The sequence below is a fragment of the Synchytrium microbalum genome, assembly GCF_006535985.1.
Source record: "Synchytrium microbalum strain JEL517 chromosome Unknown SmJEL517_scf0024, whole genome shotgun sequence".
Lineage (NCBI taxonomy): Eukaryota > Fungi > Chytridiomycota > Chytridiomycetes > Synchytriales > Synchytriaceae > Synchytrium > Synchytrium microbalum.
This window is the reverse complement of record NW_022158373.1, coordinates 252,189-278,578: the sequence shown is the minus strand read 5'-3', so window position 1 is coordinate 278,578 and position 26,390 is coordinate 252,189. Positions and strand designations below refer to the sequence as shown.

The window sequence follows — 26,390 nt, the reverse complement described above, 5'->3', positions numbered from 1 at the left end:
CTTTTAAATATGTGTTTTCTTCAGATAAAATCAAGGATATCGTCAAATCAACCGCTTTTCAGGCGTGGGTAAAAGAGGAAAATAATTTTGCCTTGTTGTGGACCTTTTCGAAGAAGGATATTTGTCCTGCTGGTGAGAGATGCTTCTTCTGAGGCTTTCTTCGAATCGAGCTCACTGACTCTCCTGTTAGGTATTCCAAAATTGCTGTATAAATTGTTGTCTGAAGTCATGTAGAGTGTGAATCTAAAGGTCTCCCCGTTAACTCACAGTTTATTAATTCTACTTTGTCAATACGCAAAAACACTTTGCGCAACAATTTTCATATATTCTTATACTCAGTCTTCGAGATCAAATCTGCATACTACGGTTTTCTATCTGGAATGATGTATACTGGGTGGTCTATGATTCCAACCAACGGTTTCTCGGGCTGGTTGTTTCAAACAGAACAGGAGAGGAAGGAAACAAAATTCAAGATTCAAGACGCCCAAGAGCGTAGGAAATGATAGCCAAAATTGTGTGGCCCAAGAACCAGTTACTTCACTTTTGAAACATTCAGCAGCTGTCAAATTTCGTTTTGACATAAGCTTTTTTTGACTGCTGTTTCGCACATTTCAGTCCATCGCATCCACCCTTCGAACTGGACATAGGAATTATTCCTCAGTCTTCTTAGATCCATCAAATTGCACCATATCGCTTGTTTTGATAGTCAAGTGTTGGACATCATCACCATCACTAAGTAGGCAGGGGACTCGAAGATGTGATTTTACGACTTGCGTTTCTATATAAGTAGTTGAACGCCGAACACTCATAGTCAAACTCTCTGTTTGAATGGCACCTGTCAGTTCAGGATCCAAGAGAAGTCGGGCTTTCATTTGGAAGATCAATGGCTTTTCAAAGTTGGTGGAAGAGAAATACTGTGTGGGCCTATGCGTATGCGGTCCTACTTGGTTAGCAAAATGGTGTGCTAATAAGGCAATCGCCGCAGTCTCGGACTTTTGGATTTGTCGACGTGCCTTTAAACATCAACCTATATCCGAAGGGCCTGGGCAGTGAAGCACAAGGGCAGTTCATAATTTTGAGGTCATAGGTTGGGTTTCCTGCTAATACACGTTTTCTCCTTTAGCTAACTCTCTCTGTGCAATTTTGCAGTTGGACTCCAAATCGCCTCATCGAAATGATTGTTGAAATGAAACTAAAGAACTCCCTCCATAGTTCTTTCTATGCATCCGAAAGAAGTCTCACAGAAGGAGGACGTAATCAAGTACTCTACGGCCTTAAAGGACAAGATGTCCTACGACGTTAGCACTTCGGCGGGCACAAGTCTGTTTTCTAACAAAGAAGGTAATTGGTGAGCGTCAAGAGACTCACCAACCAGTAGGTGGATATCGCAGTACTGGATGAGCAATGACGTCTAGTCGCATATGGAACTCGTCGATTGACACTTCATCTGAATCTGAAGACCTCTTTTATGCTTTAATGTCGCCAGCATCCTGTTAAGACGCCCACGCAAAAATTGAATCAAGCAACATTCAATGATTTTTCTCAATGCTAAAATGCGACCTGTTATTTATAAACAAACCACTCTCTAAAAGTGGAAATCTGCATCATTTGCTTGTACAGGGTTCTTGACATACATTTGCTCATGATATGGCTCGTCCCCATGTCCATACGGACGACCGGGAAGCACACAATTGCTTTCCAACGTCAATCCCTCAGCCACACCAACTCCACGCCCATCAACACCATAAGGAATGACCACTCCCAGTTCATAGTTATTCATATTGAATCGATTTCTAGTGTTGACACCTAACAAAGAATCGACAATGTCAAAAATAAGATTAAGAGAGACAGGCTCAAATAACTTACTATCACCCCAAGCCGCTTTGGTTGAATTGTGACTTCCAACATATATCCACCCGACAGCACCCGAATTCGTCTTGTCCCGATTCGACGGTGGTGTGGCAGATGATGAAGCTCCTCGATTTCGAAATTCGAGTGCTTGCGGAAGATACGATTTAGGCACAGGTAATGATTTACGTATCAAAGCAGGCCTTCTCCCTTCATGTTTGGCCATTGGAGGCAGGATACCTCGTGATGACGCAACAATCACCTTGCAAAAATAGGGCATCACGTTGATCGTGACTACGTTATGAAGGAGTAACCTCACATACCTTCGAATGGCACAGAGCACCTTCCCTCGACGATTCAGCCTCTTGCATGATGGACTTCATACGTGGTTCTTCATTGTAATACTTTGCTTGGAGAGTGATAGAGCCACACGTCTGACAAGGCGAGGCAGCCACCATGTTTTTGGTTGGATATAATACGCGTAGTGGAGTGCGTTCCAAGGGAATCTCGTCCTGTCTGTTTCCGAAAGTGCCACGACATGCATGAACAAAGTCGCTGGCCCATTTTTGATTGAGACCACCCATAGATGATGTCTGGAAGCAATGAATAAATTGAGGATCTGCAATCGTGCAATGAAAATTCAACATTGTGTGGCTCACTTGGTAGTATATGGGGTCGGTAGTTTGAAATCGAATTTTAAACGAAGCAACGGCTTTAGCAAGACCAACCAATCCGAACTTACTACTTGCTGCACTATGATTTCCTTTGACTGATCCCACTACAACACCCTGCGACAAGAAAAACGTTGACGAACATGACTCACTATGGAGGAAGGCTCGTCAAAACTCTTATTCACATACCTTTGCTGCCGAAAAGTCATAATTTGAAAACATGCCTGTTATGACTTCACGAACATTTACACGACCAGCTACTGCCGGAAGGTTGATAGCAGTAATGTACTCTTGGAGAGCCGTCGAGAATTCAGACTGAGTGCCACCTTTTTGAAGTGGAAAATCTTGCACATACAAGCAGTTCTCGAGAACTTCCCTTCATTCAAAAAGACCCAAATGTCAGTAAGGAGTTAAAACTTGTGCTTTATGGTTCGAGGTTCTCACCAATCTCCAGCATACAGATTCGAAGACCCAATCACGATGCGCACAAACGAATCAAATTTCAGCAACATGAACTTGGGATGGTAGAGGCCCCAGCCTTGGACAAGCACCTAGTCGTGAATGAACATCGTTACTCGTTAACAGTGACCAGCAACAAACTGTTTGTCAAAAGCAAACAATGAGGATGAACACACCTCAATCAAGCTCGTAGGAAACCCAAGCACACCAATCCAATCCTCAACATAATGCTCTCTATGCTGCTGCTTTTTTTCACCATCCATATTACGAATCAAGACCAAATTCTTCAAATTTATCGGCTTTGTGGCATTAAGCAGCCATGTCTCGTCAATGACCATAGCAGAGCATACAGCTTCACGTAAGTATTGTGGCTGGACTAGGTCACGTATGTGGAAATATCCAGCCCGATTCCATTGAGTCACGTACGTATATCCAACTTGCCCACTCAGGAATCGAGGTTGATTTGCACCAGATCCTTGATGAGGCATATTCGGTGTTGGAGTTGGTATATTACGAGGAGCTTGTTGTCGCTGTTGCGGTCCCATAGGAGGTATGTTGTTTATCATAGTCTTCAAATTGTCGTCCTCGTCGTCAATATCGGTATCTTCATCGTTCGTATCGTCTGCTATCAAACGCCTGCGTTTGGGAGGTGGCTGGGTAGTAGGAGCAGCAGCGAGTTCATTGTCATATTCTTGCTGCATCTGGAGAGCGATTGCGTGGTCGTGGTCTTCAGCGGGACGCTTCAGTTTGACATCACCATTGCTGTTGCTGCCACTACTGCTTGCAGCGTTGGTGACGTGATTCTGCATCGAGAGCTCCATAGCTTGAGCAAGAAGAAAATCCGGATCTTCGTCTTCTTCCTGGTCGTGGTCGTTTGTGATGTCTTGTTCCTGATGAGAGCTTGTAGGTGCTTCAGGCGGAGGAGACACGCCCGCTTCCATAGCAGACAATCGAAGGACTTTTTGAAGTTGGTCCTCTTCTAGATCTTGCTGACGTCTATAAGTTTGAAGCAAAAGTGTCAAAACATTTGATCAAGACAGCAACTGAAGCTTGACAAGACAGGAACCTGCCTCTTCTCAGCAGATTCTTTCTTTGATGTGGCTATAGCGGCTTTTAGTAGTTCGTCGTCTTCCATCGTCGATTGCGAGCGTCAATGATTTTGTGTCTTATGGCAAGAAAGACTTCGCAGTTTTGAGACGAACCCCCTTAATACACGCGTCAAAGGCCACCTGTACGTGTGTTAGAGTACTATATATCGATCGCCGTACTTGTAATGCTTATATCTTATCATCCCATCTCGCAATTCGCACTTCCGATACTTGAACAAAGTCAACCAACCAACTCAACTTCCTCAACCAAGAATGTACACTTTGGCAACAGGTCTTTGGAAACAATTTTCCCAAAAGGACGAGTACTACGTGCTGATTCTAGGTCTAGACAATGCTGGAAAGACTGCAAGTGCCACTGAAACATAACGTCTTCCTGTGGCAATAGAGCTAACGTTTATCAATTAGACATTGCTCGAGAAAATCAAGTCAGTGTATACTGGAAGAGGTCTTACGCCTGAAAAGATTGTTCCGACTGTAGGAATGAATAGTATGTGGAATCACGACTAGTGTCTGGTTGGACAAATTCGAATGTCGGATCAACATTTGGAACTTTGGAATCAAACACCCTTCACTCTTAGTGGGCAAGATTGATATCAAGACAACCCGCATCAACTTTTGGGACCTAGGAGGACAGCGAGAACTACATGGAATATGGGAAAAGTACTATACTGAGGCTCATGCCGTTGTCTTTGTCGTTGACTCGACTGATCAAGAACGCATTGAGCAATGTAAAGACACTTTCGGTATGATACTTGAACCATTAGTACTTTCCATACATCACTAACGCAAAGCACATCCAGAACGGGTCGTCACCAACGACATTATAGAAGGAATACCGGTTCTAATGTTGGCAAACAAGCAAGATGTGCCCGATGCACTCAAAGTACATGAGATTAAAGAGATATTTAATCATATTGCTGTGAAACTGGGTGCGAGGGATTCAAAGGTGTTGGCTATATCTGCTTTACAAGGGTACATATGATTTGGCATTTGAACCTTTCGGTGAAAGCAACAGACTCACGTTTTTACTCTTCGCTTCATGAAATATTAGGGAAGGTGTCATGGAAGCTGTCGACTGGCTGTTCTTACGGCTACAGAGGAATAGGTCTAATAGGCCGCCTGTTCATCGTGCAGGTTGAGACCTCGTCTAGAAACTCGTCGCCATCTTGTAAACCACCATCATTTTCGTGTATACTTAACAATGCTGTCGTAATATACATATTTGAATCAAAAGATCTGTACAAAGTTGAACAAGGGACTAATTGCAAACAAGTGACGAGCACAGACTGCACCGTGATATGAGTTGGAAAAGATACAGAGCTTGCGGTTACAAAAGAGAATACACAATAAGCTTGCAAGCAGGATGAAATACCATTGACTCCATATGAAAGTCTGTAAGCGTTCCCTTTGTGAAGCTGCGAAAATAAAATAATAAATCACATACTTGATACCTGTTTAAGGACAAGACATGAAAGCAATAGTAATCGCACGAAGGGTCTCCATATTACTCTCATCCTGACCTCACTCTGCAAACTCTATTGATATACTTCAAACGCAGCCCTCTTCAACGACGAATCATCCGTAGCATATATCTGACTCATAGACAACAGGTCCAATATCGACTCTGTTGAGAAATCCCGATTCACGATATCCGCCACGACCAGTCGACATAACGCTTGCAAGTCATAATAGTCTGCTGCTTGAGTAGTTCTTTGCGATGTGTGGCGTCGGGGGCATCCAGGGGCATCCATTAGTTGACTTTCTTGCCGTAGGCGAATGCCAAGATGGATCGGACACCTGATGGTGAGGTAGTTGAGTTTGATTTTACGACGGCCGGTTGATTGGTTTATATCATTGTCGATAGATCCAGAGACCTGGCTGGCTGATGCACACTAATTTGTCATCTCATTTGCCACTAATTTTCAAAGATACTGACTTACTTGAACTCTTGCCGGATGTATAACCAACACTCGCACTATTTGGTTTGCGTTGAAGTAACGCGACACATCGGCGTGAAGCACACATTTCTCGTTTGCTGTGCGACATGGACATATATTGAACTGGGAGGAATCACTTGAGCTTTCAGGGACAAGAAATGAAACCGATCTTGGATGATGCAAACGAAAATACCCAGATTGGGCTGAAAGAGGAATAGAGAGCACATCCGTCCACTACAGGCGTTACAGGTAGCAGATCTATATGTTTCGACTAGTTGATATACTGCTGGTGTATGTGTTTGCAGCCCAAATTGTAAACTTCAACACCATACGCCAGGCGAAGACGATTCCCGATAGCAGAAGACTGCACCAAACACTGCGACATACCTGATGGATGATGCTCCTCTGTCGGACACTCGCACTCGCTATCCCTTCCCCTCAGGACCTTGTTTCAATAGATTCTATGTTGTCAAGACTTGCAAAAATGGAAACCCAATTTTTGGACATTCTGTTGGCACACGAAGGAACCAATAGACGTGATTCGAACGTGAATTCTTCTCTTTATAGAAGACAGTTCTGAAATCTTCTGTCAAATCACGTCGAAACCAGCTGGATTTGGCAGTCCCAAATCACATTTTTAAACGCACTTTAACGATGCAAGGCCAAAGGAGTCATCAGAACTCTATGAGGGCGTATTTTATCTAGTGCACAATCACGTCGACGCTCGATGTAGATCGCAAGATACAGGCCATAGCAGTGATCAGAGTTGAAATCTGTACAGGAAAAACACACATGTCTTGATTGATGTTATATATATTGCACTGAGAAGAGACACTTAAAACTACCTCTGCTCTAAGAAGATAAACACAACCAAATGCAAAGCTGGCAAAAAACTTGCGGGGGCCTATTATCTATGCAATCCTAAACGTTTTCAAGCCCATACTCCAATGAGAGCCATGAGACCAGCACCAAACCACATTGCCACGAAAGCGGCTACTTTCCGCCATGGAGGTTGAGCTCGAAACGACGGATTATGATTCATTTCTACAGATATGAGTTCCACATATGAATTGTACATAAGTACTCCTGCCCTAATGACGAAAAACCAAGAGACAGTTAGCAATCTGCAACGCATATAATCATCAGCTTCATATGAGAACTTACGATAGTCCATCAAGAATCCCTTGCATCAGAATCATTCCTTCGCTGTTGGAATTGTAGGTTGAGCGCACTGCAATGCCTATAACGGTCCCCAGCGGAGTGGTGAGTGGATACATGAGTCCATAAAAGAATATTTTGGTAAATAGTGAGGTGTTTAGTTCGGCAATCCTAGTTCCCAGAGCCATTCCCTAAGGTGCGAGTTGCAAAGTTTAGTGCATGAGCATAAAACCTTATCACCGAAAACAGCAAAAAGCTACGACGCAAACATACCTCAAAGAGCTGATGAAAGGCCAGAGCAATAATCAAACTACTCCATTCATCAGTCGCTACTCCGAGTGCAAGTCCAATAATGACTGAATGAAACACTATTCCCAATTCCAACATGAATGTGCTCAGATCAGTAAATGATTGTGGCGCAGCATGAGAATGACCTGTTACATCAGCTAACGTCACATCTCCATTCCTGCCGTGAACATGCTCCAGATGCACATGTTCGTCTGGATGTAGTGGTGACGGATTACTCGACAGCTGAGATGTTGGTGATTGCGCCCATGCCATTGACGGGACATGAGGCGAGAGACTGTGATTACTGTGATTATGATTATTGTTACTATTGACGTGATTATGGGTGTGGTGGTGGTGATGTTGCTGGTGAAGGCCTTCAGAGGAATCTGCTGGTTTGAGAGCTTCCAGAGCCTTTTTCATTTGCCAGTCTCGTCTACTCATAGCTGCAAACTCTATAGATTGTATGATAAAAGCAGCGATCATGGCAAACAGTCCTGTAAAGTTTCCACCGTAACTACTCCAACCACCTGTTAGACACGGTGACGTGAATTGGGCGAATGAGGAAGGGACCATATGAATCCAAGCTGTTGCTATAATGACTCCGCTTCCAAAAAACTTGAGGATCTGTAGTGTAAGCAAGATGCCAGGATGATTCTTGTAGCTAGAAGATCCTAGCAGTATCGTGCCGTATATTCCGACAGATGAGACCACGAGCAGTATGAAGACTCCAGCGATGTGCAATGACAAGTTATAGTCTCCTGGGGTTGTTGGATCACACACACTCGTCGTTGTGGTAGGCTCTATAAGCGAAGGGAATTTTATTGAGTGAGTGAGGTCTACTGACGCAACGACCCAAGCTTGACCAAATTTGATAGGGAATGTACTGCATCAAAAATGTTTGGGCGATGAGGTGTCCCTCCTCAAATGAGGAGGCTTTTTTTACGGCAAATTGTCTTTAAGAGCAGAGGCAAATAGGAAAGAAATGAAGACATATAGAGCCTCCATATGATGCGACTGCCCCCACACTCCTCCAAATCAGTTTTGAGCGTCCGGTCTGCGAACAAGCTCTAGGTTTTCTTTCCACTCACGTTGTGCGTTTGCGGTAGATTGGAAGACCAACAAGACGGACATGGTGATAGCCCAGTGCATCTGCCTTCAGAGTCCTTTGTCTCCTTAGTCACCCTACAAGTTTGCCTGCGGTTCCATTGTCCAGCAAATCACTTTTTGATCCTCGTGTGAAATCACAGGCAATCACTATTGGTAAGCTAAGAGAGGCCTTTGAAACGCAATCAAAGACGTAGCAATCCACGTGAATAACGCGTTCATATGTCTGATCTCACTCACTGAACTTGCTAATTCGCTCTCAACTCGCAACTAGGTTGGAACTCTTAAGAAAAATTCAAGAAAGCCTCCACGATGAAACACTTTATACCAAGAAGAAAGGTAAGCCAAGTAGATCTTATATCAATCACGCATGATTTGACCGTCTCGCACGTCGCTTTTGTAGGAACTAGTGTCGTCCATTTGCATCGATTTCGATGACACGATTTCCGAAAAGGACACAATGATGAATATCGGTATGGGATTCTTACATGTTGTCAGTAAACGCTTGTATTTCTGATGCTATCCCCGCACGGGGACAACAGGGAGAACAAACCACGTCATCGACAAAACTAGCTCTCACACACACAGTCAACACTAGTACGAGTGGTACACTCAATCTCATCGAAGCCATCTGAATCATGGTCAGAGTTCTCGAAAGCATACGCTACAGACCACAGACAACACAGAGCTTCTTTGCCAACAGACCCAGAAATCGTCACTCCAGAACACTTGATTTCGTATTTGGACTCGTTTAGTCACATTGAGCTCAAGAATGTGAAGAAGGCTCATGAGGAAGGGCTGTTACAAGGTATAGGGTTTGGGTGGTTTGGGGAAGCAGGTTGACAGACACGGTTGTCCCATATCATCAATTACCTATATATTTTTGGTTTGAGTCGCGGCGACAAGCCTTCTGACTGCTTTTTAAACCTTAAAGGTGCTAGCAGACCCCAAATGGTGGAACTGGGAACAACTATTCAACTTCGAGATGGGTTTAAAGACTTTCTCTCCAAATGGTTGAAACAAGAGCTGCCTCAAGTCACCAGAGATAACATCAAGACATTGCGCAACCGTGAAGCTTGGGTAATATCACTAAACTGGTGTGGAGATGTAATCTATGGTGCTGTTGGAGATCTGATACCTAGATCACGTATACTCGCAAACGAATTCGAGTATGATGCTGCTACGGGATTGTCGAACGGCAGGATTGTCGGAGGAGTGCATACAGGAGTTGATAAAGCGAGAAAGAGGGACGAGATATGGTTTCCCGATCACTTCTTGAATGTGTTTGTTGGTGATTCTCAAGGAGATTTGCCTTGTTTATGTAAGTGGCTACAATTTCTTGCGCCAATGTGGTGTCTTGCTCCCGGCAAACTTCAACAATCGATGTTTAGTGCTTGCGGATTTGGGTATCATCATGGGTGATAAATATGCTATGCGTGAGATATGCAAGAGGTTCAAAATACGAGTCGAGCCTCTTCCATCCAAACTAGAAGATACTCGACCTGGGGTGCTGTATCAAACACACTCGTGGCGAGACATCGAGACTCTGCTGCTCTGAAATGCTAAACCTGAATCCTTTAAAGATAGAAATAATTTACTGAAAATACAAGGTTCTTATAATAAACAAATGCAAGTGGCAACTGTGCCCCCTCAGGCCCTTAATCAATCTCTATCACCTCTGTATTCACTTGAGGTACTTTAACCTCTTTATTCCCATGAGGGTCAACTTCAACCACATCATCATCGACGTCCATATTCGATTCTCGTATGAAGGATGCGAAAGGTTCCAGATCGCTTGCTTTGGTTACATTCCCGACGAATCGTAAGCGAATGATCTTGTCATCTGGTGGTAGGAATGCATGCTGTTTGATGCACCAAAACAGGCGAGAAGTATTTGAATGCTTTAGGGGAGTTTAAATCAAACGGTCAGACACCTTACCTTCTTAACACCCTTCTTGCTCTTCACTTTACATCGCATTCCGATCAGTGTCTGTTCCAACATGTGTATTGCTGCTGGGTTTGCCTTGATACACTAACAGCAACAGCGATTTCTCAGTCAAACATGTGTTCTCCAGATTGTACATATCAAGAAATATGGTATACCTCGTCAAATTTACCAGCCTCACAACCTAACCAAAGTAAAACAAGTCAGTCACTGTTTCTGATCAACAAGTTCTTTGCTTCCATCTAACGACTCTTTACCAATGATACCAGCAGCGAGTCCATCAAAAGCAATTGCAGAAATGATGGTAGATCCTCTTGCAAACGTCATCTGTACACGTAGCTTTGCGTCAATCCAAACCACATTCCTCCAAATCCAAATGTTTGCGACAATGTGACACCTGTAGTTTATAAGAAACCTGTCCAGCTCTCGGCTGCCGACATTTCTCACAATAATATTCAGGTCTGGATTTTGATTTCGACCATGACTTTTGCCCTGCTCGTGGATGCAAGATTACTTTGGATTGACATACTTCGCATTTCCTAAGTCTAGGATGGACAGATCGTAAGTGACTGATAGCACATTTACGGGTATACATGCCCTTACAACAAGCTGTTTGGGTTACATGAGACAATGGTTCCAGTAAACCTGTTCATAATCCTTGACAATATTTTAAATTTACAGCAAAACTGTTTTTTGAAGACAGATCTGAGATCTTTGAGAGCTACCAACATAGTTCTAGTTACAGACGCACATGGATTTGGAATTGGACGTGGGACTCGGTTACGTGCAAAGGAAAACGCTGCAGCAATCAACGAAATGTCCAATTCACTTTGGCCTTTTACTCTGTGTCTTATCTACAAGTATCTACAAGATTGATGGATACTCCTCATACAATGTACCACTCAGAGCACTAGTTCGCCTCTCGACTTGATCCGCTTTAGCAGGAACAAGGCTATCGACTGCTTCCATTTCCGGTCTCGTAGACGCTAAACCAACTCCTCGAGCACCACTAAAACTGACACGTTGACTCGTTGCGACCGTATCAATCGTCCGCTGAGGCCTCCTGGATTTAGCCCAAGCGAAAGTAGATGAGATTCACATTGTCGTGGTAGCGTCGTCGGAGGGCTGACAATTGTGGAGGAACTTTGATTGAGGTGGATGATAGTTGGGTCTCATCAGTCTTTGACAAGGTCGTTTTGTTCAAGGGGTGGAGGTTTCTGTCGGCAGCTTCATTCGTGTCTGACCGTACACTGTCTCTCTTCACTGGGCCGTTGAGGATTTGTTAGAGTGAATTGTCACAATATGGTAAAGTTCTCTGGTATCCTTTTCTTTGAAAGCTGCCTCAGGAATTTCGATTGATTTCATAGCCTATACTCACAAGGCCTCCCTATTTTTAGTCCTTCAGAAATCTGAAAACACTCAAACGGATTGCGGCTGGTATGAGACAGATCCGAGCTAGGCGGAGGTAAAAGAAATAGTTTTAACTGTACGTGAACATGATACTAAACGCAGAAACGCAGACCGTGGAAATGACGCATGCAAGAAGAAATAACCAGAAGAGCCATTAATCATAGGGAATAGGGTTTTCCAACACGGTATACGCCATAGCCAACCTTTGACACGATGCTCGTTCGTGATTTGGCTCTACTGCGTAATTCATAGTGTTTTTTAATGTTTACAAGATCGCTCGATACTCATCAAACGAAGGGTTGCTCCAACCACTTGTTGGACTATCAACCTGATCCGATTTAGCAGACACAAGGCTCTCGACTACTTCCATTTCAGGTCTCATAGACACTGATCCTATTGCCCGACCACCATTGAAACTCAAGCGGTGACTAGTTGCGACCGTATCTATCGTCCTGGGCCTTTTCGACTTAGCCCAAGTAAAAGCAGACGACATCTTAGGAGATTCACTTTGTCGGGGTAGCGTGTTGGTTGGAGAGTCATCTCTGGTGGACAGTTGTGGGGCTGCTTTGATTGATGTTGATGATAATTTGCTTTCATCGGTCTCGGACAAGGCCTTCTTCACCAAATGGTGGGAATTAACATTTCCGTTGGCAACGTCATTCATATCTGATCGTATGCTGTCTCGTCTTCGGATAGGAGCTCCTGCTGACAGTGGTGGTGGGTTCATGCTCGTTGACGACACTGAGCCAGAACCAGAGTGAGCAGCCAGTTGTGGGACTTCGTAATCGGTGTCCATATGTAGTAAAGTTCTTATTGACTCGATTTGGGAGACCACCTCGACAGGTAACATCAATAGGATCCGCAAGGTACGCTACGTTATAATTGAATTAGTAACCCAAAAAGAGTGAACCAAACATGATAGCATCAAGGCTCTCGTTTACCTCATTTTCACTAATGACAGCTCCCATGATGCCTCGAACGTCACGAATATAGACCATAAACACGAAGAACAGGAAAATGGGAAAGAATGCTTTCAGGACGAATAGATTCAACGTGTCATAAGTCTGCATGTAATAGTCTTTGGTCTAGAAACGAAACTTGATGAGCACAGAATGTCATTGACGACTCAACGCACTGTGTTATGAAAGTCACGAACCTCATTCAAATACAGTCCGAATGGCTGAACAGCATAATCAAGCTGGTTTTGCAAGGTGAGGAATATCGGATCTGTAGGAGTGACTACAGTTTGAACGAGAAGTTGGTCCATGTTCGCAAAAACTTCTCGTTCCAGTTGCAGGAAATTGGTCTGGTTCAGGAACGGGCCGCTCATATAAAAGAGGTATGGAAAGGGAACCGGCGATTCTCCCATTCCCAAAGAAGCATTGCCGTTTAAAACAGCTTCAAGGAGCATATTCGAAATCTCCAAGCCCGAAAGTCCCAATTTTTTCAATTGAGCATCGGTATAGTACGAGTAACTATCGTTAGCTGCTCGTTCACTGATAGCATGGTTGGCCATGAATAAAAATGTGGGTACCGAGGCCGAGAGAGCAACACGTCTGCGCAAGGGGATTCGGCGTTAGAACAAGTTTTAAAGAACATTTGCGTGGCGAATAATCAACAGGTCCCGTATTTACTTGTTCACAACAATCAGTTGCTCCAGATAGTAGAGTCCGACAGCCATGTGTATGACCAAGATAGCACACTATTCGTATGAAAAACCACGTCAGACGTCTTTGCATACTCATCAACGCATCACCCATAACTGACCAGATATGCCAGAGCCAAAATGTACCAAAATGTGATCTTTTTAAACACATTTCTCGACCGTCCTAGTGACTGACTAGATGGGCTGTCTCCAGTATCTTCATCCTCACTATCACCGTCAGCATCGACTATTCGTGACTCTTGACTGCCTTCAAACTTGTACTTTGTGTACGTCTTGACAACAACATCCTTTGGAATTTGCAAGAAGGCTTCAATAGCCAATTGTCGACTGCGTTTTGCTTCTGCAACAGCAGGCCGAAAGAGAAAGATACCACAAGCAACAATCATTATGAAAGCGAAAGCGCCTGAAGATCCAATAAGATGGGGTAAGTTTCACGATTTTGAAAACATCCTTAGACACACTTACATAGAGACCAGCATATGACGATCTGCCTCTCGACGGCGACTTCACCCAGCGCTTCAATTGAATTCAAAACAGAAATCATGTAGTTGCCCAGGAAACCAGAGTTTCCTACTGCGTATCTGAAATCTCTCTCAACCAAGAAGGAACCCGACGTAAATACACTTTGATTCCAGTTGACAATATTCTGACAGGCAGTATCGAGCTCCATCACGTGATTCACTAGAGACACATTCGCTACTTGCCAAGCGGATGTCGCATTCGGATGATAGACCAAGGTTGGGATGATGGGATCTAAAAACGTACATTTACAGAGCGATTTTCAGGAATTGCTCCTTACGAACACCAATGCAATGCAAGATTGAGGCTTACCAGTCAGGAAATTGTAGTTTGTGTTTGGTGTGCTGTCTACCAAGGCTATCAGTCCATCGTACATACCGTACCTAGATCAGAAATGCGTCCTGTAAGTTTCTGGAACTTTGCGTAATTTTCGTCGACACTTTGCGTACAAGAGGTTAAAAGCTACGTTGCATCTAGCCGACAAGAAGGATTGAGCGATGCTGAATGCCACAGGAGATGTAATGTATTGAAGTGCCCGAACACCAGCACCAACACTAGTCCACATGGTCGCTAATTGGCCTTGGTCGTAAAGACTGGTCAAAGCTTGTGCAAGATTCTATTTGTAGTGCAAACAGTTAGTAAGTTTTGTCATTTGGAATTGGAGAAGCGCGATTATACACTAGACGTACGCCGACCAATGTCTCCTGTACGATGACAAAGGCCAAATCAATGGCCAGAACCAAAAACATAACAAGTAGCACCACTTTTGACAGGAACGACGATTGGCTGGTTTGATGAGCTTTGACCATACGTCTATATATGGCATGAGCCCGTTTCTCTCCTCGTGATCTGGATATAGGCGTTGGCAGTGGCAATATCTTCATGCCGTCCAATCCGGCATCACGGGTTGATTTCGACAAACGTGAAGTCGTGTTCATTGACGATTCTCTCCTGTAGGCAGGGTCTTCGAGCATGGGTGCTGGTCTTCTGTGAGAATACTCTTCGAGCATGGGTGCCGAGGCCAGAATGTTGGAGTCCTTGCTTGAGTGGTTTTGGTTGGCACTTTCTTCCTCCAGTGTTTCCAAAAGTTCGTCCAACTCTTCTTGCAATTCACTAGCCTCTTCCAACCGAGCAGTCAGGTTCAAGAAGTGAATATGTGCTACCAGAACGGCGGGAATTCCAGCAAATCGACCCATAAGAGCAGTATACATTTTGACAGCAGCCTTTTCATTGCGTTCCATGGTATTGGCGATTTGATTTAGGATTGCAGGGTTGGCCTTCGAAGAAGCTAAAGCAGCCCAGAAGAGACTTGCTTGTCGTGCAACTTCTCTGTGGTACTGGTTTGCCCGCTGAAATAGATGCCTATATTCAACTCGATCGACGGCATCCATTTTCAGACTTCCACCTTCTCGAGTTGCAATGCGTTCCCGGCGATCCATTTCAGCCTGATATACAGCGAACTGCACGTGCAGTGGGGGATTCTGGTTCTCAGCTTTCTTGAAATAGAACGACGAAAGCGTCAAATCATTCTTAACAAGCTTGAGAAACATCCCGTACGAGAGTGATACAATTGGACAGCCTCCAAGATTCTCCAGAGCAGCCTGATATAGCTTTTCGGCCAAGAGAATAAGCTCGGGATCATCTACCATGTAAAACACAAGTTTCAGCAAGGCATTCCTTCGTGGTAATGGATATTTCACATACTTGTAAACCACACGAAGTTCACTCGGACGATGATGTCTCGATACATGTGAATCTTCTCCATCTTGAAGAGTGCCTAAGGAAAAACAACATTCATCGCCTAAGTCGCCAGCAACGAAAAAAGTGATATAAGCCGAGAAGAAAGTACCTTCTCCCAGCAACCCTCGGGATCAGCTTGCGCCTTTTTCATCGATTCGCGGAGCTTCTTTGGGCAGATCGTCGACCATCGCCATCTGAACAAAAAGAATCCGGCCACACCAGAGACGGGCGTTCCAGCTACCAATATCCAAAATACGGCATTCTTCATATCGGTACTACTGTATGTCACGGCCACCGTCAAGATTCCAGAATACACGAGCATAAAGGCGGCAATACATCTCAGGCGATTAGTACTTTCTCGATAGTATGGCAAGAATAAAAACGATGCGACACCGCTGACAACAGTTGCGGCTAGATAAATCCAAGCGAGGGCTGATTCAGGAGCGGGGGTGCTGAAAACAATGACCAGCATAGTCTTTATAAAGTTGTCAAAGAGATGGGCCGTTGGAGTGGCTTTTGCTACCACTGAGCTCTTCGGATTAGGCTCAAAAGACGCTAGAGACATTAAACTATGATGACATTTGTTAGCAAACTGGTCGTCTGTCTATCTTGTTAAAAGCTAGTTCAAACATTGCTTACAAGCTAAACGGGATGAAGATGACAGCCGCTACCAACGAGATAATCATGACCATAAGATGCCAGTTCGTGTAGCAACCATATTTACTGACTAGATCCGTCGTATCGGGACACTTTGTCGTAGCCAACAACGTGGTCAAGACTGGTAAATACGCAACACTTTGAAGCAGTTCTACTGTGACTCTCAAAACTCGTAGAGGCCAGACTCCAGCTTTGAATTCTTTAGCATAAAATGCCCAGATCACATATGCAGCGAGTGATCCCATCACCACAATCAGCGCAAGCGAAACAGCAACCAATCCCAATAGGATTTCGTAATTCGTCATTCCAACCACTTGGTGTTCTATTTGGGCTGCCACACAAGAAGAGGAGATTGATTATAAGAATCAAATCTTGTCAAGCAATGCATTTGTCAAGTGGTGCTGATGAGGTATTCACGTACTCAATGTCAATACGATACCAGTTGCGTTCCCTGCCATTCCCCAGCTAATGTTTGTGAATGCAAAAGAGGCGGTTTGTATACACTCGATAACCAAGCTAGCAAGTGGAATAAAAGGATATCGTTCCTCTCCTCCACTCTTCATCATAGAGATCAGTGAATCAAAGAACGCGAGCTTCAGATTGTAGACGACCTTCCGCCATCCTCGTTTCTTAGCAGAAGCATTCGTCCTAGCTGAATAGGTAGATCCACTCGTTCCAGAGCCTCCCATGGCTTCACTACTTTGACGCAAGATTCGTCAAAATTGACTGGCCTAGAGGTGTAAACGGTTTGGTGAACTAACCAGATCTTGGGAATCCAACCTCTCTAAGGAATGAGATCACGACTGGTTGAATGAGCTCGGTGTGGAACTGCCTGGATCTTGCTTGATTTGAAAGACAAACTTTGAAGACTGCAACTTTGCACGGAGATTTTGGAGGAGGTCTCTTGAATCCCGTTCAGACGTCCGCGGGTCACGCACGAAGATTAGAAATAGGGTTTTATTTGGTTGTCGTTGATCCTTGTCCAATGAGCAACGGCCAACATTTCGAGTTGATGTTGGCAATACGTGCAGGTTGATGATGCAAAGTTCTTAATGGAAAACTCCTCGTTCACGTAGATCCAAGCCCATTTTGACGTGAGATTCTATATGTACTGTGTTATTTAGCATTTACTCCTTGCATCGTCGTATTGTCACGAAAGTGCACCAATTCTGCTGAATTGCTGAATCAAGCAAAAGTGTGAAACTTGAGAAGATACCTTGGTACATTCGAGAGAATCTTTGATCATTGCTACACTAGTTGAATTCCTCCTGTTCACACTGTATACTTACCATTCCTCTTGGTTGACTGGTCCAGAACCATTTCTGCAAAAACAACATGTCGCAAAAGAGGCATTTGTTTGTTTTTGACTTCGACTGGTATGGTAGATATTTAATCCTTATTCAAGTTTAAAATCCTGTTAGAACGGTTGTCTCGTAGGAGCATGATTGATGAAGATTCAGACCATTGGACATTAAGGAAATGTTCTCAAGACTTGCATGACAAGGTACTCCCGATCACCGTCAAATACATGAAATCATATCTCATTCCATTATATTTCTAGTTATTTGCCAGTTTCGGAAAGGTCCAATACACTGACTCGGTCGCGGCGCTCTTGGCCGAAGCTCACAGTCGAGGAACAACACCGGATCAAATCAAGTCATACCTCCACGCCATTCCATTCGTACGTCAATGACTTCACTCTACACACGCATGTCTTTAATGCTCAGCTCAAACATCGAATGCAAAGTGTTTACGACACAGCTGCTCGTCAATGACTGACGATCCATTCAACCTGTTTATATCCAGTCACCATCCATGGTCAAAGCCCTCGAACTCATGCACGCCCAAAACAGCGACATTCTCATCTTGTCAGACGCCAACACGGTCTTCATCGATGAGATACTGAAATCTCGAAACGCCAAACAGTATATAACTAGAGTCATATCGAATCCAGCATACTGGAGGGACGATGGAATGCTGGTGGTGAAGCGACATACTACAAACCCACCGCATGGATGTAAAGACAAACGGTGTGGGATCAACCTTTGTAAGGGCAAAGAGCTAGATGCGCATGTTGCACAGTATGGCCCGTACGATAGAATTGTGTATTGCGGAGATGGTGCTAATGATGCCTGTCCGATATTGAGACTAGCACCCAAGGATGCAGTAGTGTATAGAACTGGACGAAGGCTGGAAAAGATATTGAATGCGGATGCGCAGGAACGGAATCCCACTGTAAAGACAAGTATTATCCTGCCATTTACAACCGGTGAGGATGCTCTGGCGCATTTCACATCCATATTAAAGTCTCGATAGTAGATGGAGGATGTGGACATGAAAATATTGGGTGAACAAATAGAGAAGAAGAAAAAAGCATTAGTAGAATAACTTTTGAAGTCATTGTAGTGAACAAACAAGAAACAATAACATTAATAGAATAACTTTTGAAGATGATGATCTTTATTTGTTTAAGCGAGCGCAAACCACCTTGCAAATACACCTTCTAATTACGATGGTTGCATTGGATACGACAAATGGCAGGGGGCAATCAACGGGAGTAGACTAGATGGTCAATTAAATAGGACCAAAGAGTGTAGCTTGTATACTCCAATAACGTTGATGAGCAAAACCCTGCCATTTTAACATCTGCCAATTCTCAGCGTCAGAGGATGGGGAATCAAAACTTGTACGATTCTGTTCGGGCAGGTACCCGCTACCACCATGGCACTGAGAACTGACAGCAACAAGCTCTAGGACCCACTTTACTGTCCACTCACAATGTTGCGTGAATGAATTCAACCCGAAAAAGATTGCAAAGAAATCTCCAGCAGGCGAGGGTTCCAGGCAACTTCTTCTTCTTCAGGTTTCAGGATGTGTTGGCATCTTGTGACAGCCCGCAATGCTTGTTTCCCTCGTCGTTTTGTACACATCTGCCAATTTCTAATGTCAGAGAATGGAGGAGGGGCCCAGAATCAAAGACGACTGGTCGTCCCCATTTCCGCCACCACCAAGACACTAGGCATCGACAGCAACAGCTTCCTAGGACCCACTGTACTGTCCATCCACTCTGTTTAGTGGATGGATTCGACTCGAATTTGAATTTGCAGAAAAAACCTCCAGCAGGCAAGGTTCCTGGCCTTCTTCTTCGAGCCTCAGTAGGTGTTGGTCTCTTCGATCAATCCCCGAAGCTTATACCCTCGTCGTTATATGTCTACTTTTCCTTTGATTCGCTCGAAGGTTTCTTGGAAGTTTTGAAGTGAGGGGCATGATAGCATCAAAGTTGGATGTCATATCAATTTCATAGAACTGATGCTACAAAAGCAGATTTCAACGCGTGTCTAGTCTATCAGACGAATAATTTCCGGCTAAAGAACGTATCAATTCCATGGTAATCTCGGAAGTTCAATTTCTAAGTCTTCGCCAAAACTGCCGCAAACGAGCATAATATTCGAAAGACGAGAAAGAAAGTGAAATTGCATCCTGCATCCATGCTGAAGCGCTTGTAGATGATTCATTCCTTGTCGCATAATGGTGTTTATGACAACTGGCGTTCACCAGTGAGTTCCCAAGATCTGAAGCGAACGAATCACACGACTCCAGTTCAATACGAAGCTCGATATTCACACAAAACACCACATAACTTTATTTCATGCGACTCATTTACAGGAAAAGAAGAGTTTACTTGCTGTTGACAAGACAGAAGACAGACGACGAGACAGTTTACAACTTAGTGGATCAATCCCAGACCTTTCAGAGCGAAAGCGGTCAAGACACCTCCGGCAAACATTGACGGTACAGCTAACACGGATCCTGTGGACCTATGAACATACAATCGTGTTAGCGAAAACGTGGCGAGAAACGTTGGTTTAATTATAGCTTTGGAAGCTCCAGCATTTACAATAGTGGGAATCCGGAGATCCCGTGTCCTATTAAATGAGGTTTGTTAACCACGTTGAAATGGAAGTCAGCTGCTGGACTAGTCAAAACGCACCACTAGTACAACCCTTGGCCAATCTTGCGCCAAACAAGAGCACAGCACCTCCAACTACTTGTTGAAGAGTCGATATTGGAAGCGAGCTAGCTGATCCATAAGAGTCACTCAAGGTACTGGCAATACGACCTCCCATAAACATCGAAACCCCAAACAAAATTTTACTCCATGCCTTCATAGATGGGAATTTAAATTCCGAAACTTCGTTGCCCTTTTCTGGTACGATAAACGGCAGAATGGCAGCAATAGGAGATAAGAGTGCGACTATAGAGCTAGAACCTCCCAAAGGTTCGTGCATAATAAGCCAAGATGGGATCTGTAAGAGACCTAATACTGCTCCGGCAGACATTGGATGCCATTCGCGGGCATTCAAAGCAGCTTTTGTATCAAAGGCGGGTGCTAACGGTTGTCCCAAGACGGTAGTGTTTGGGAAGGCGACATCTAGACCATATACAACCGATATGCAAGCTACTGCAACAGCGAGAGCAAGCGAAGGATATGACACTCCAAGCGTCTTTTCAAGAGCAGGTTCGCTCTTGTTGGTATCAACTTGAGGTCGTAGCGATGGCTCCTGGTTATTGTACAGACAAACACCAGCTAGAGCCCCCATGAAGACAGTTGGAGCAGTAGCGACTCCAGCCCCAAGCTAATACCGAAGTGACAACGACATTGAGTACTAACAAGATACAAACTTTGGACTTTAGAATAGTGCTCAAGTTACCTGCGTATAGATAGTTCCTGGGCATGCTCCTACAAGTGCCATGCCAGCTCCCACAGAAGCAGCGCCAAGAGCAACAGTTCCCAATGAACGGTTTCCTCTTGAACTTTGCACCTTGTCACGATCAGACTTGAATGTGTCTGAGATGAAGTACAGCAGAGTATGCGAGACTGCAGAAAAGCCAGCAGCCGACAGGAACATTTTCAGCATCCTAAAGTCCCTCATGAGCATTTGATCTGAAATCAGTAATAAATTGAGTTCTGGCACGCCTTGAAATGATTGTGTCTCCAACAACATTTGATCACTTGCCCAAGACGACTTGAGGTTCAAAGACTCGGCCTTTGGCAAGCGAGAATCCAAACACAAGACCTAGAGCGATAGATGCCAACGGAATCTCCATTGTTTCAGGACTGGGTTTACTTGAGTTTGCCATAATTGTTGAGTTTTTGCAATTAGATATTGATCTACAGGGGTTTGATAGGTGTCAGCAACGGAAAAGTGCGAAGAATTGAGTCTTATATCAGATCTTACACTTTACGAGTTGTCTATTTCAGAAGTAACTGCCAAATTTCTTGAGAGTTTGGTTTTGGTTGGTCAGCCGTTCAAAACCAAAAAAACAACTCAATCTCAAGTAAATTAGCTCAGAAGTTCAAGCGCAACAGGAAGGGGGCCTCATCTACGTGATTTACGAATATTGACGCGTCAGAATCGTGATTCAATTGGAATTTGGAAATAAACGAATGGGATTGAAATATGGATGGCTACAACGATTCTTTACTTTTTCTTTTATCATTTTTCCTGGCGTAAATAAAACATTATTCTTGTCGTGAAACATTATTGATATTATGTAGTTATCTTGTCCTCTGATGCGAAAGTACAACTGATTAGAAGGCAGGCTCAGCATTACGTGGGATTTTGGTTGATCTTGACACAGCGCTACTTGAGTTCACCCCAAGTCAGAGTATAAGAGCGGGAGCTTTGGCAAACTTAGCCCATGTTGAGGTGATCTATAGAATTACGGTTAGTGTGGTCCAACTTGTGGCCAATTTGGACTTGTTCGGCAAAGGACTTACTACAAGCTTACGAGCTTACACTTGAGTATGTAGATTGGTCACTTCAGTCCATTGTAGAATATATTAGATGGTAGAGGAGGTTTCTAGGAGGGAATAGAGCGTGAGAAAGTGCAAAGCGTTTGACAAATTGGTGAAGGACTCACGAAGTCTGATGAACAAAGACACAGTTGGCGAAGGATGTTTTCTTAGGTTATGATAATAGTCAGGAGATAGACAGAGAATGGCTTCTAAGGCCAACTGAATCTTTGATGCGGCGGTGTTCATGATTGAGACGAGAGCAACAACAATGCAGCGAATACCTCAACGTGTGTCAAACAACAAATTTCGGTACTTCAATCTTGCCTTGGGACTCGATGTAGAATAAACCGAAGCGCGTAAGAAAGCACAAGAGTGTTGGTACAATTTCACCAATTTTGATCGTCTCATATGACTAGAGACACAACCACGCCCGCTGTCGACCCCGGCGGACTGTGCTGTTTGAAGACACACACCGCCAACACGAGTGGATTGAAGTTGATCACTGTCGAGACACGTAACATGTCTGTTAGACATAAGTATGGTTTGGCCACCGGTCTCCTGGTCTGGGAAGGGATATCTTCTCCAGTGCCTCAGGAGATGTTTTCTGCAAGTCCGCATCCGTTCGCCCCGAAGCATCCTCTCTCCTTGTTCCTATGACACAAGCACACCAAGCGAAGATGCTTTCATATGACCCAAGTCCGCTCAAAGGATGATGAGAACGGACATGACTGATAGAAATCTCTCACATCGAGTGTGATTTATCTTCCATCCCCGTCTATGCCAACTGCTGGGCTGCTCCATGTAGCTGTATGGTCCTCGTCCATGCAAATTGCAAAAATGTTTCAAATGTCTGACAATTTGAATTCCCTCAATGATTAGAGCCGTAATGAATTAGCGACAACGGGCATTTGATAGATCTGGAGATTAGTTTAGGCCAGTTTATTTCTGGCTTTGCGTTCTAGTAGGTGTTGGTTGAAAACGATTTGCTGAGATTGAAGTAGCGACCAGCACATTCAGCTGCAAAACAGAGACTGTATGCATACTGGCAATCCATGCATACCACGATATCATCACTGATTCATTACCTCGCTGCCTTTGCCTTTGAAAAGCTACTTGCAACTGCTGTGCTATGTTTGGAGCGAGTAACGTGATTTCCGAGAAAAAGCACATTGAGCGATCAAACGTTAACGAGAATCAACGAAACCAGACACTCTATGTGTTGCCTGCGTCGCTGCAACAAATTGAACATTCGAGCGGTTAAAATACGGCCAACTTCAAAATGAGTGAGCTCAGTTCAAGCAACTAGCTCACAGGCAAAACGGACTTGATTTACGCATGTTGACGCGCGACACTGATGATTCAGTCGGACCTTTCAAGCTGACTACGGGGATGAGGGTTCATTATTGAAAAAATGGCTAACTATATTCTTTGATTCGTTTACGTGTCATCGACTAGTACATGTTCACCTTTTGCTTTCTGAGGCAAGACTACCTCTTCATTTGGATGGAGAATCTGCATTATGTGTGGATTTCGGTGTGATCTTGACAAAAGTTTGCATCGGTTTTCGGACCGTTCATGCCAACCAGAAGCGTTAAGGGCGTGGTATTTGGCAATTACATCCCATGTTGAGGTCATCTATAGGCTTGTGATTACTTTCCAACCTCTTGACATATAGCATTTTCAAACCAACACTCACCCTTCAGATTGTGAGCTTACACTTGATCAAATAAATGTAAATGGATCGTAGCAGACCATTATGGCAAATGCCAAAGGAAGAAGAGTTTCTGGAAGTGATATAGTTTTAGCAACCAAAGTAATGTTTGTTCGACAGCACAACGATTCTTACCCGCAATATGGTAAGCTCACACCACATTCACGGAGAAGGAGTAGTAAAAGGGACGACACGTAAAGAAGCAGAAAAATAGAAAAGCAATGAGGGTGCGGAAATCTAAGCAAGGGTGTAGGTATTCTCATAAATGTGACGACTGGGTTCAAAGTCTCACCAACAGAAGTGTGAGCCCACACTTGATCGAGCTAGAGTAATGGAAGAGTACAGAAACGAAATCTTTAAGGAATGGCTTTAGTGTCATGCAGCTTCGAGCAACGTCAAGCACCAGACTCACTTTGTAAACTGTGGGCTCACGTTTGAAGATGAAGTATTAACGAAAATCCAAGGTACAGAGATATAAGCAAATAAAGTCCGAGGCAGGGTACCTATGGTGTGATCACACGAGGTTAGTTGACTATCCAACTTGGCAAACCTCTCCTGGACTCACGGGATAAATGTACAAGGTCACAGTTTTCAGAGGCGATTGTCGTGAAGTATTTATACTATAGGGGCCAGACAGGACGATGTTTCTAAGCCCAAGTACGTTATGATATACTGACCCGTAGGCTATCGATGAGTCCGTGTTAGTAACTTGAGCTGAATCACGCACAACGCAGCACCTACCTCAAAATTTAGAAGACTGAATTCCTTCACCAGAACCATTTTAGAGTTCGGCACAATAAATGTGCTCAATGGTATTGAGACAATATAAGTGTTGGGATTTGAGCCATAGGCAGTCAGGTAAGGCAAAGCATTGACATATTGACTGACTCCAGCATTCGTATCGGTAGTTCCATCGCAAGCTTCAGTATTGAATTTGAAGCCGTGCATCCAAGTAGATCCAGCTCCTGGTGTCTGAATGATGTATCGGAGCATGCTGTGTGACGTGACATCTCTGCAGAGACCTCCAGCTTTGAATGCCGTTGTCCAAACTATAAGAAGTGAATACTATATTAGCACTTTCTCAAAGCTGTGGAATAAAAAAAAAGAGGCCAACGTACAAGATGGATATTTAACAACATGCAACTGCAAAGACACTTTTCCATCGTTTCCGTAAAGCAGGGATGAAGTTCTATGCAATTTAATGAGTGACTATGGCGCATTTGGTCTGACAGTATACTATGCTTACCCAGTAGTACCCATGGTTTCGTATCCACCAAGAAGGTTGGTGGTGGTCGATCCAGGAGTGGCAGATGAGCAGCCGTTACAGCTCGGATCAATCAATAATCTGACACATGGAGTAGGTGAAGCCACAATATTCACGACAGTGGCGACATTTGGTTGTTGCCCAGCAGCATCTCCAGAACAAGATGCTGACTCTAGTCTGACATTTGAGAGTGTATATGGCGCATAGTTCGATGGCTGTAATATTTCAGGAGCTGTTATAAAAAAAAGCAAACCAGAAATCACCTTCAAAAACTTACGTTGAAGTTTAAAATCACGAATTCACGCATTCGTATGAGGTTCCATCCCAAAAGATTTAAAGGAATACTAACATCGTACGTCGTGGATCCCGTTTGCGAGGCGTGGCCCAGAAAATCAAAGAAAACAGTGGCGTAATCATCAATGGTGCTCGCCAAAGCTCCAGCACTAGAAACATTGGGGTCTTTTGTATTGGCTATGTTAGAACAAGGCCTTCAGTCTACCCACGAAGCATCCACTTACAAAGATTCATGGTAAATCCATGCATAAAGCTGCTTCCTGCTGCCGGTACTTCCACAGAGTACCTGAAATACGCGTAGTTACGAAGATCAGCGGAAACATAGCCAGAAGTGAAAGCAGTGGAAAAGCCTAACAGGTTTCTTAGTAAGAATTCGTGGCTTGAAGTAAAACACAATATCGACGTACTGGCTGTAGTGATTGCTGGCAACAGATCCAGCACAATGTCTCCGCTCAAGTATCCTTGAACCACTTGACCGTTTGTCATGCTTTCTGGCCCACTTAGAAGGTTTACGAGAGTACCAGACGGGTTTGGATCGATGTCAAGCGCTGTTCCACAAGGTAGTGGAGCTTCAGTTGGCAACGTAATGAAAGGCGTCTGGGTAGTTTTTGGTATTGCCTGTGTTGATGAGAATGTTAGAGCCGTGTGTGGACTTGGCCAAGACGCAGAATAACGATACTTACTGTCGGAGTTGGTGAAGATCCGAAACTAGGCAAGATTGTCTCTGCGGTACATCCAGTTGGACCAGATCGAAGCTGTAGATCGATCAAGCTGTACAAAAAGTCTCCAGTTCCAGAGACATGGCTGAAC

The 26,390-nt window shown here is 44.1% G+C and overlaps 6 protein-coding genes across 6 annotated transcripts; 2 read left to right on the top strand and 4 right to left on the bottom strand.

The window, feature by feature from the left end:
• Nucleotides 1-1,585: 1,585 nt before the first annotated feature.
• On the bottom strand, nt 1,586-4,113 carry SmJEL517_g04029 (uncharacterized protein; the record flags this gene model as incomplete). Its single annotated transcript, XM_031169957.1, has 8 exons — nt 1,586-1,806; nt 1,867-2,110; nt 2,172-2,441; nt 2,508-2,636; nt 2,709-2,895; nt 2,964-3,070; nt 3,155-3,974; nt 4,034-4,113. 8 exons carry the CDS (start codon nt 4,111-4,113, stop codon nt 1,586-1,588), a joined length of 2,058 nt encoding a protein of 685 aa, XP_031024118.1.
• Nucleotides 4,114-4,418: 305 nt separating this feature from the next.
• Nucleotides 4,419-5,226, top strand: SmJEL517_g04028 (uncharacterized protein; the record flags this gene model as incomplete). Its single annotated transcript, XM_031169956.1, has 5 exons — nt 4,419-4,436; nt 4,493-4,574; nt 4,666-4,830; nt 4,888-5,059; nt 5,139-5,226. 5 exons carry the CDS (start codon nt 4,419-4,421, stop codon nt 5,224-5,226), a joined length of 525 nt encoding a protein of 174 aa, XP_031024119.1.
• Nucleotides 5,227-6,955: 1,729 nt separating this feature from the next.
• Nucleotides 6,956-8,601, bottom strand: SmJEL517_g04027 (uncharacterized protein; the record flags this gene model as incomplete). Its single annotated transcript, XM_031169955.1, has 4 exons — nt 6,956-7,115; nt 7,189-7,373; nt 7,456-8,270; nt 8,559-8,601. The coding sequence occupies 4 exons, from the start codon at nt 8,599-8,601 to the stop codon at nt 6,956-6,958; spliced, it is 1,203 nt and encodes a 400-aa protein (XP_031024122.1).
• A 1,631-nt stretch (nt 8,602-10,232) lies between these two features.
• SmJEL517_g04026 (uncharacterized protein) lies at nt 10,233-10,846 on the bottom strand (the record flags this gene model as incomplete). The annotated part of the gene is made up of 4 exons (XM_031169954.1): nt 10,233-10,436; nt 10,514-10,606; nt 10,678-10,703; nt 10,777-10,846. The coding sequence occupies 4 exons, from the start codon at nt 10,844-10,846 to the stop codon at nt 10,233-10,235; spliced, it is 393 nt and encodes a 130-aa protein (XP_031024123.1).
• Nucleotides 10,847-12,194: 1,348 nt separating this feature from the next.
• Nucleotides 12,195-17,200, bottom strand: SmJEL517_g04025 (uncharacterized protein; the record flags this gene model as incomplete). The annotated part of the gene is made up of 13 exons (XM_031169953.1): nt 12,195-12,800; nt 12,871-13,014; nt 13,086-13,485; nt 13,564-13,631; nt 13,697-13,998; nt 14,061-14,348; nt 14,427-14,497; nt 14,564-14,730; nt 14,804-15,756; nt 15,819-15,891; nt 15,964-16,423; nt 16,494-16,842; nt 16,933-17,200. The coding sequence occupies 13 exons, from the start codon at nt 17,198-17,200 to the stop codon at nt 12,195-12,197; spliced, it is 4,149 nt and encodes a 1,382-aa protein (XP_031024120.1).
• Nucleotides 17,201-17,952: 752 nt separating this feature from the next.
• Nucleotides 17,953-18,827, top strand: SmJEL517_g04024 (uncharacterized protein; the record flags this gene model as incomplete). The annotated part of the gene is made up of 3 exons (XM_031169952.1): nt 17,953-18,015; nt 18,073-18,192; nt 18,318-18,827. 3 exons carry the CDS (start codon nt 17,953-17,955, stop codon nt 18,825-18,827), a joined length of 693 nt encoding a protein of 230 aa, XP_031024121.1.
• Nucleotides 18,828-26,390: the final 7,563 nt, after the last annotated feature.